General features: G+C 36.9%; 1 protein-coding gene across 1 annotated transcript; it reads left to right on the forward strand.

The window, feature by feature from the left end:
• Positions 1-5,349: 5,349 nt before the first annotated feature.
• On the forward strand, positions 5,350-11,044 carry LOC107291546 (forkhead box protein P4; the record flags this gene model as incomplete). The annotated part of the gene is made up of 4 exons (XM_015820557.1): positions 5,350-5,471; positions 8,306-8,372; positions 9,404-9,570; positions 10,688-11,044. Coding segments are annotated over 4 exons (501 nt in total), but the record flags the coding sequence as incomplete, so codon positions are not given.
• Positions 11,045-11,271: the final 227 nt, after the last annotated feature.

Raw genomic sequence — 11,271 nt, forward strand, 5'->3', positions numbered from 1 at the left:
CAAGATTACAAATTATTTTGTTACTAATGAGGAAATAGGTGATTCTATATTAATTAATTTGAATCCCACCTGAAAATGAACTGTGCTGCATTTTATGAGGAAAGTTTGATATAGTTTTGCATCTTCCTTCCAAGTTAGTTGATTTGATAGTGACATGTTATCCCTTTGTTCGGAAGACAGATGATGATGTCAAGGAAAGGGAACTGCCATTAAGTTCCATTATCCTACCCTGCCATTTCCTAACTTTTTAAAACTAGTTTTTCTTACAGAATCTCTCCTCTCCCCAACAAGGAATATAAAACACTGTAATACATTCATTTCATTCCCTGTCCAGACTATTTTCCTCATTTTTGGAATGATGAATGTTCACATTTATTATTTGCATCTCAGGTAAATAATTTTTTAAAAGTGAATCCCTGTGCATAGGTTATTGTTGGGGGAGGGTTGGCACACACACACACACACACACACACACACATATACTCATGGGGTTGTGGTGTGAAAACAGCATTGGTGATAGATGTAGTGGTGTCAAGTGACTGCCTCAGGAAGTATGAGAATCTGGAGAAGTACTAGGCCTGAAGATAGAATTAGAGAGGATGTGGAAAATAAAGGTCAAAGTGGTCTCAAAGTGATAGGAACAGGGCTATGACTTCTAAATGGCTCCAACAGATTCCAGGAACAAGATCAAATCTTCCTGACCAGAAAAGTACAGTGTTAGGAACAACTAAGGCAGCGGTCCCCAACCTGTTGGGCACTACCGACTAGTTCCATGGAGAGAGGTTTTTCCATGGACCGGAGGGGGGCGCGGTTTCGCATGCTGCCTGCATCCTGCAGATGGGGCTTTGCTTGTTTGCGCAGCCCAGTTTCTGGCATGCCACTGGGTCCATAGGCTGGGGATCCCTGAACTAAGGTAATGCGCACAATTTTCAAACTCTCAGTCTTCTAGTACAGGACCTGAGATTAGAGGAAGACCCATACCACCTACAGTGTTTTAATATTTATTTTTTATGATAGGGATAGATCTGAGTCAAGATATGGTTAGATGACACTATTATTTTCTTTCTTTACTTTGAAGCAAAAACCACATTGTTAATCAGAATAGGTGTCTGTGAAACTGAAAGTTGAAACAAACTGGTCTAATCATTGACCAATCATTGACTCCCTCTAATGGTTTGGTTCAAACACTACAAGTACAAGCACTTTGGTTGTACCTACTAAACAAATTATATACTGTGCATGTTGCAAGTGGAGAAAATGGGGTGAGAAGGGGAGTGCTGGAAAAATGTCAGACAGACTTCCTTTTAGAACTAGTGAGGTGAGGCTAGAAACTGGACATCCAAATGTTTGTGTTTATACCTTTGCAGGAAGTGGTGAGGAGAAAAAGTTGTCCATCTTTGTGTTCTCTATTGATACACACATATAAGCCATCCTGTCTATATTAGAAAAAATGTTACTGCAAATTGAAGAATGATACTTTAAAGCCCCTGTCTGTGAAAAACTTTTTAAATTATTTTTGTGGGTTTTCTTCCAACATGGCTGTTTAGTTATCACAGAAAGTTCTAGATATGCTTTTCTTTTTCATTGGAAGAATTAAAGCAAAGTGTCTTTTTTTTCTTTCAAAGGGATTATGGGTAGAACAGAGATTTTAACACCAGGATGTGTGTTTTTTTCTGCAAATACTGTATATATTTTGTGTGATACAAAGAAAGTGTTTCAATGTTTTAATGATAATAACATTTAGATATCCTTCTAGAGCACTTTGAAATATTCTTTTAGTAGAAGCTGAGCACAATGCAAAGTAAACAGGTGCCAAAAGGTAAAGTGGCCAGTGCCTATAAAGAGACAGGTGTGAGGAGGCTTTCAATGATATGACAACAGCAGCACACATGGTAAGGAACTGAGGGAGATACTAAATGGCTGGGATTTGAGCTGGAGAGACCGGCTGGGCCAGAGGCATAAAGCAAACATCATTAGAAAAGGCAAAGATAAGAAACAAACAGAGCAGCCAAGGCTGATATTAGACAAATACTCTGTAAAAATACAAAAGCTGCATAAAATCAGGCAAGAAGGCCTCCCTAGAGCAGGGAGTCACAGAATTGAGGCAAAAAAAAAAAAGCAAGATGTGCTTGACAGAACCCTGCTACCACCCACTGGTGGGAAGATAAAGAAGAATAAAAGATGGTAAGTTCCAAAATGCTAAAAAGTTGAGGATCCTTCAGAAGCCAAGTTGTGTCAGCTATCAGATTGGAATTATGATATAAATTTGAACTGAACATTCTTGTAAAAAAATTCCAGAAAGATGTGAGAATAGTGTAGAACGAAAGGGGATCAATAATAAATCACAGTCATTATGTTACTATTACATTTCTTACTAGGTATACAAAATAAGATAATGTCACACCTCTGTTTACAGGATATGGGCAAAAGCAATAAAATAGCACACTGATGCTAAATCAAATCTAGGTTTGGAACTGGACCTCTGATTACCAGAAGAGCAAGACTCACTTTTAAACCATAGCATCTGGTTAGTTGTCTAATTAGGAAACAAATGTGCACAGGATACTGTCCCTACAAGAAAATCACAACCCTATCTTGAGAAGAAAACATGAATGGTATATTTCCAAATGCATTATCATTCTTCTGAGCCATAAGAAAAAAATGCATCATTTGTTTTCCAATTATGTGTTCCAACCAGATATCGAATAAGGCAACAGCATTTTTACAGAAAGAGCCTAACATATCTTTGATTTCAGTGTTGGGATTATGTAGAGATATAGATTTGATTTTTATCTGAAATGGAATTCTTAAGTTTTATCATTTTCATTCTTTTCCTGCCCTCTTCAACTCACTTCTTGCTTTCTTACATACACATGCACCATGTCCCTCTATTTGTGGGATATCTATTACAGGTAATCTTCAGTGAGGCTATTCTGGTTACAGATAATCCACCAAACAGTATTTAGCATTTATCTGAACCTCACGCTACCATCAATACCACAGAAAGTGAAGAGTTTAAATGTCATTGGAAAACATGCAGGAGAACAAATACTGTCTGGGTTTCTGTATTAACACCAGCAAAGCAATTAGGGAAAGCATTTTATTAGATTGCAACTTGTTTTACTATTTTCAATGATACCATGCAGATTCCCTGAAGCTATTGCAAAGTTCCGCACAGCTGCCCCAAGGAGCACGGAGTCCCCACAATCTAGAAGGCTTCAGTGGTAATGATTGAAGGCTATTGACAAATTCTTTAGCTGCCAAGGAGTAGCAAAGCAAAGTCAGATGCAAGCTTTTTTTTTTCTTTCTTTTTTAAAAATAATTTTATTGATTTTTATAAATGAAAAATTTAAAAGATAAACAGACAAGAAAAAAGGTTTAAGAAAGAGAAAAAAAAGAAAAGCTAGAAATGTAGAAGGAAAAACGATAAGAAAACAAAAAAAGAATGATTTCTGATTTTCTTTGATATATGGATGAATTAAAAAAAATACATCATACTCTTACTCTATGGTTAGCCTTTGTCTACTTTATTTCTATAATCTCATATAAATATCTTTTTTTAAAAATTTGTAATAGGCATGCCAGTATGAGAACTCACTCTTACCGTTTCTGTCAATCAGTGCGGTCTTTTTCAGCCCCAAGAAAGAAGTTTTTTTCTACTGCTAAATTCTTTCACTAGTCAAGTGATGTGTCAGCAATATCAAACCTAATGTGGTTACAAACATTTATGACAAAAATGCCCTTTATAACAAAAATAAAAAAAGAAGGCCTTCCTTTCTAAATTTGGGGAATAGAGGCATTGAGGAGGAACAACTGCATAATTACAATTGGATAACTAAGTGGGGAGAAGACCTTGAAAAATAAACAGTATCCAAAATTGGAGGAAAAGTCTAATTCATTGAGTTTCCAAGAACTGTAACATCTCTAAGGTGGGGGGGGGATTGTTTCCCATCTCTCGCTTTTGCCTTGTTGTCTTGGCCAGCTCTTTTGTTTATACGGCCCCCATTCGACCTTTTAAATTGCTGTTAATGTTTTAGCGTAACGAATTAGTCTCTCATCACGAATCAGGGCTCGAAATAAAAAAAAAAAATCCTCTGAGGCCAACATCCTGAAATTGGGGTCATTCTCATTTGCAAGGCAGAGAATCTGAGAACCTTAATGCAAGGAAATTTATTCAAAGGCAGAGCCCCAACGTGATTAGGCCCTTTGTAATTATAGCTCGGAGAGATTCCACTCCAGCCTCCTGCCTCCCTCATGGATTAGCAAGTGAGTCGGAAAAATACACAGGATTTAATTAGAGGCAAATTAAAATTGGTAATGAAATAGGGGCAGTAGCAAATGGCAGGGAGCGACGGAAAGTGGGGGGAGAAGGAGCTAGTAGCTCTCAGGGCAACACTGCCTGTGTACGTGCATTTTCTTTATTTTTACATTTAGAAATGTAAAGATGGGAGAATAAAGAGGAGGGACGTGCTGTGAAAAAGGAGGGAGAACTTGGGGTTTCAGAAAGAAGATGACAATAGAAATTCATTGCAATATCTGAGCTTACTTTTCCTCTCCCCCCTCTCCCCCTAATTTAGCCAGTAGTAAGCAAATATGTAGGGTGGTTTGTGAATATTGTTGATTGGTAAGGAAAGAAAAACAATAACAATAATAAAAAAAACCCGTAAAAATTAGATTGCAACACATGGTTGTTGTATGGAAGTTTTATTACTAGATGTTTTAGAGTTTAAGAAAGGGTGGTTGCCGATTTGATGAGGTCCATTGACTTTCAGGAAAACTAGACTGAAATTGTCGTACAGTAATCCCTTCCTTTTGTATCTCTAAGTAATAGTCTTTTTCAAGCGGCTGTGGGCACTTGATCTCATTGCAGTGATGTCTCGTGTAACTCGTGATCATATTTTTTCCTATTGCTGACATTCTGTTTCACGCAGCTCAGATCTCATAACTGTTGAATTTCGTCAGGATAGTCCATGAGTATGTCTGTATTATGACACGTGTTAACTGGGACTGTTAATGTTTAGTAGCAAAGATTTCATACAGATCAAGAGGTATAAATGAGCAATATTATAGGACAATTGAATTGAGATAATTCAACAAAAACCTGTCTGCTACAATAATTACTATATGTTGATTTCAGTATATGATAAAGTGAAACCAATCCTTCCTTAGAACACTGTTATATGGAGTTGTTTAGAATATAGATATCATTTTGCTGATGACAGCTCTGTAGGAGGCTATGTTTGGTTAACACAAAAATTAATTGGAAAATTTTATTGGAGAGGAACTGTTAAATGGGAGATCTTCATCTACTTTGATAATATTCTGTTTTTCTCTCTACTCTGCTTGTAGAATGCTGTACGCCACAACCTGAGCCTGCATAAGTGCTTTGTGCGAGTGGAAAATGTCAAGGGAGCAGTGTGGACAGTAGATGAACATGAGTACCAAAAGAGAAGGCCACCAAAGATGACCGGGTATGTCTGATAGCTTGTCAGGTAGCTTTATGGTTCAATCTGAGAACAATTTTGAAAAAGTAAAGGTGGCCTTGAGTATAACACTTAGTGCAGGGGTCTTCAAACTTATCCCTTTTATGACTTGTGGACTTCAACTCCCAGAATTCCTCAGCCAGGAAAGCTGGCTGAGGAATTCTGGGAGTTGAAGTCCACAAGTCATAAAAGGGCCAAGTTTGAAGACCCCTGACTTAGTGACTAAATAAACACAACACACAAAACCTAAGTGGTTTTCTATAATATTAATCCTGAAACTGGCCTATACTCATGTTATTTTCTGGTGATCTCAGATGTATATATTACTCTGCTTAGTTTCTGAACACAGACAAGGTAAGCCAATGATGCCATCTGCTGAGATATGAGAATAGTTGGGCGTATGCAAAGTCCAGACTACATGGAGATGGGAAGTGCATGGGAGCTCTGGAATAGGAGCATTGGCTTTCATACCGATATATATCTGTCATAACTATTAGTCATTCATAGCCTCCATGAATGCTTTTAAAATATCTAGGCTTATGGCTATCACTGATATATTATAAGCTAATAGTACATAGCATAAGCTAGTAGTATATTTTTGAATTGAGTATTTAACCCCAATATAATTCCCACCAAATGATCCAGGGAAAAGAGGTGACTGAGAGGCTTGTATGATTATTGCATTCTTGAGGGACTTCATTATACATTTAGGTTTTTAGAACCATATTTTAACTTTTGCTTTAATAACTAATGCTTCTGTTGACATGTCGGCTTATTTGAGTGAAGAACCACAGCACACTACTGAATGATTTTATAATCATTTGGCTATGTGTTCACTTTCACACTCCATGTGTATATAGGTGTGTGCAATGTAAATTTTCCTTATCAGCATCAGACACTTGTCACTAAATGTTCCTTTGGGAATGTCATAAAGATACTTTATACATCAATAAAGAACAGTCAAAAGAAGACCAGGTGGAAATGAGAAAAGAGAAAGTATCTGGTACATGCAATATGCATTGATACCCGTGTTATTGCTATAAGTACTATTAATCTCTGGAAATTTACATGATCAAAATAATTCTTCTTGGATATATAGAATTGTGCTGCAAATATCACCTCAGCAGGTACAAGCAGTGGTAAAAATACACTGAAGCATTTTGGCAGAATGAACAGATACAAAGGGCAGATACCAAATAGTAACTGAAAGGGGCTAATGGTATTCCATAAATAAGAAGGAACCACTGGTAGCAGGCCAGTAGTGCTGTACCTTTTTGTGGACAAAATGTTGTTAAATAACGCTAAGCCATTTTTTGTTTTGCCATTAGCTATGTTTAGAGGTTTATTTATACATAAAAACTGAGGCAATGTAAATAATATAGATCAGTGATGGCGAACCTTTTAGAGACCGAGTGCCCAAACTGCAACCCAAAACCCACTTATGCATCATCGAGTGCCGGATGGGTGTGGCCCATTGGGTGGGTGTGGCTGCGGTGGTAACGGCAGACTGGGTGGGACTAAAATGTTCAATCAATCAATTTCAATTTTGCATGATCTTTTTTTCCCGCAAGAAGTTGAAATTGACTGATTGAACCTTTTTTTTTTTTTTTTTGCACACAACGGAGGAGGCTTAAAGCAAAAAGGTTTTATAAAACCCAGCTGAAGGCCTAGGACTAGGGCGACGGCACGCGTGCCCACAGAGAGGGCTCTGAGTGCCGCCTCTGGCACCCGTGCCATAGGTTCGCCACCACTGATATAGATAAAAGAGAAATATTTTAATTTTATAGTTAAATCACTTTAAAAATCTTTAATAATTAAAAAATATTAAGCCAAATATCGAAGATTTAGAAACAAAGTAACATTTGTTTTCCAATTGTAGCTTTCTGCTTAATTATTATATTACTATTTTTATATCACAGCTAACAGCTAAATCTACACCAATTTACACTACTACCACTCACTATATTTCATATGTATGTTTGTGTATATTTGTAAATGGAAAAACATTCTGCATTTCAACAGTCTTTCAATTTCCTATATGCCATGGTCAACAACAGATGGATTCACAGATACTGATCTCCAATGCCTAATGCCTATCATGGCTTTGATTAATCAAGAATCAGTGGGGTTTTTGGGAGGGGAGGATAATAAAATAGAGAAGGTTATCAGACATAGTCACAATTTTACCACATAGAAAATTCCCTGCTAATGATAAGTGTCAGCCAGGTTTGGCATTTTGGCCAGTATGCTATAATTTCTATAAGAGCTCAGTTTTACTCTAAACATGCTAATATTATTCTGTGCAAGACTGCACGCCTACGTAACTCTTATTTGCCTTCTACCACCACGGTTGTATATACACTAGTATGAGACATCCTTAAGTGTAACAAGTAGCTGAAAAACATCAACCATAAAACAGGATGAATAGTATTTTTAAAAAAGTAATAAAAAATATCCAGAATTGTTCCCATAATGATAATGGCTATGTTGCAAGGAGTAGGGAGAAATTACCTTCACCTATTTTCCCCCCTCTCTTTTCAGGAGTCCTTCCTGAATAGTCTGGCAACGTGTAAAATAAAACAAGACACACGGTAACAGGACTTAATATATATTGAGAGTAAATAGCTGCATTATAAGGCTAGGCTAGCAATATCCCAATACTCCTAAACATGCTGGTTTTGTATTATGAGAATTGTAAATTATGGGAATTGGGAAGGACTAAACAATAACGGAGATAAACAATGTGTTCTTTCCAAGACGTCTCTGCTATCTTACTCTTGTTTTTGAATAAGAATGTTAAAAGCTGCATCTTTTGTTTACAGGAGTCCAACTTTAGTGAAAAACATGATTTCTGGCCTTAGTTATGGAGCACTTAATGCCAGCTACCAGGTAAGTCTTTATAGGTGGAGAAGTGCACTTGTTTCTATTACAGCAAGCCATCCTTGTTAGGGGAATATTGGGTTCGTTAAACTCCTGGTCTATTGGAATCTTGTACTACTGCATTGTAGAAAATCTTCAAAACTCTTTCAATGATCATTGAAGTCATTATTTCATTTAGTTTATATTCCAGAATATTCAATGTGGTATCTTTTCCTCAAGATAATCAGAGGAACCAGATCACTATAGCCCACACCACTTCACCGCCCCTGGGACTCCAATATCCACCTTCTTGTTTCAGTTACATTGCAGTGTTTGCTTGTTTTTGCTTCACAGTATAAGTTCTAACTTTTAGCAAGGTGAGAAGAAATCGGTGACAGCAAATGACAGAATAGATAGTCTCTCTTGGAGCTGAATGCTTTGAGCTTTGGTCAGTGGATTGATCCCTCTACTACCCTTCTCTTCTGATGGGGAATAACAGACTGGAATAAAAGATAGCATTGGATCCCAACATGGACTAGCTGTGTAGATGTTTTAGGCATATTTTCTGTTAGGGAACGAGTGACATATAGCTATTTAATGAATCTCATTAAATTAAGCTTCAGATCATCTTAGCCAATGACCAAAAGCTTATCAGCACACCTAGAAAGCTTATATTTCTGACATCTGCTTCAAACAGACCAAGGTTTTTGTCTCAATATTTTTAAATGGATAAAACCATAAAGGAATAAAACCATAGAGGTGAAACTGATGGGACTTTCAAATATCTTTTAGTTATCTAGGTTGAACTATTTTTCCTTGTAAGCCATCCTAACTGATATATTATTGAAAGAAAAGGTAGAAAATAAATATTCTCAATAAAGTAATAAATTTTTATTTGTCTAAACCTTTGATTTTTTTTCTGGAAAATAAAGGTACTGTTAGTATAAGGAAAAATATTAACCATTTACTAAGTAAATAAATATCTGGGGTTGTTTTCTAAACATGTCATATCTGATTTCTTTAAGAATTTGTGAATTATACCAATTGCTGTTTATGTTTAGGCAGCTCTGGCTGAGAGCAACTTTCCTCTTCTGAATAGTCCCACCATGATCAATACAAGCTCCACTAGTGGCATGCTGCACATAGGCCATGATGATGTGAGCAGCACTGTAGAACAAGTCAACAGCAATGGCAGCAATAGCCCCCGGCTTTCACCACAGCAGTACAAGTAAGTCCAGAAACAAGGTGTTTTTTTTAATCATAAAGGCAGTGGTGGGATTCAGCTAGTTCGCACCAGTTCAGCAGAATGGTGGTTAATTCTTTGTTGCCCAGGCCCAGAACGGACTTCCAGAAGCAGCATCCATACAGAGAACCGGTTGTTCACATATTTGAATCCCACCACTGCATAAAAGGCTTCATATATTGAAATTAAATGAAATTTCTTGGAAGTGCTAACACAATGCTATTTCTAGAAGCAAGATTACTAGATCCAGAAGTCTTTAAATGTCTCTTACAGTTTAGTAGAAAATCAATTTAGGTTTTTTTCAAGAGTTTATGCAAACTGGAAATAGATCTGGAACTTCTATTGTTAGTGATGTCCAAAAATAGTCATATTAAGCTTTTACAGCAAAAAGAAAATATATTGAGACAGTAAAAACTAAGAGATTCATTATCATGTGAGCTTTCGTGAATTAGCCCACTTCATCAGTTGCTTATTTTTGTCAATAAGTAGGACTTTCATACAAGCTTCTTAGTAATACTGAGATAAGATTTGCAATTCAAAACAGTTATATATTTTTTCATAACAGAGCTGTCCCTCAGCCTACAGTGGCAATCTATAGGTTTGTTTGTTATTTGTCTTGTATCAGTAACACTATTGATTAAGAGCTCCAGTGAATATTGCTCTATTTATTCTTAGTAACAGGTAGATATTTTCACTATGGTCCAGTCATCAAAAGATAGCTTGAAAAATTACTTGTACTGACAAAAGGATTTAGTTTACAATGTTTAGAAACTATGGAGAAAAGGAATATTCTTCTTAATGACAAAAATTTAATCATTGGAAAAATCTGCTAGGAGACCATAGATTAAAATTGCAATGAAATACTCTACAAGTGACTAAGCTAAACTGAATATTTCTGTTTCATTGAAAATATATAGAGACCTGGATATTTAGGATCTGGATGAGAGTCAGAAGAGTATTGCTATCCAGCTAAGCAAATACTCTGTTTAACCTCTGATCCTCTGTTATATAGTTCCATCTGAAAACTCCCTTGCCAATCTCTTGTAGACTGTTATTGTATTTGTTCTAATTCCACCTGATTCTCCAAAATTTTGTTCTTCAGCCATCAAGTGCATGTGAAGGAAGAACCAACTGAGACAGAAGATGACAGCAGACCTGTTTCTCTCATGGCAACTACCAATCAGAATGTGACGATTCCTGATGACAGAGACCTAGAGGAGGAACTGCCAGTGGAAGACTTGTCTTAAGGGCCCTTCATCTTCATGTAGGGTCCATCATTTCCCAGAGACAAAGCAATGGCTCCCATCTCCTCAAGGTGACCTTCAGCATTACTTAGTTAAGGCACTTCTACAAAGCAAAAGGCTTTCCATGAGCCTACCCACTGCTGAAGGCACACACTTTTTCCCCCCTTTTTACATCCCAATGACTCTTAAAAGACATTCACAGAGGGGATGTGGGGAAAAAAACAAAAACCGGAGTTGAGCTTTTTCCTTTTCTTATTTTTTTTTTTAAATTTTGTAATTGGTAAACGAGGATGGTAGGTTGTTTCTGTCCGAAGACTTCTTTGCTGCCTCCCCTCCCCATACCCCCATCTCATGGGGATAAAAAAAGAAGCTGTCTTGTATTGTCTGCTCTGTGTTTTGTCATTTTCAACCCATATGCCTGGTTTCCACAAATCAAGATTTT

This window comes from Protobothrops mucrosquamatus, unplaced genomic scaffold (assembly GCF_001527695.2).
Source record: "Protobothrops mucrosquamatus isolate PMUCROS unplaced genomic scaffold, P.Mucros_1.0 scaffold1144, whole genome shotgun sequence".
Taxonomy (NCBI): domain Eukaryota; kingdom Metazoa; phylum Chordata; class Lepidosauria; order Squamata; family Viperidae; genus Protobothrops; species Protobothrops mucrosquamatus.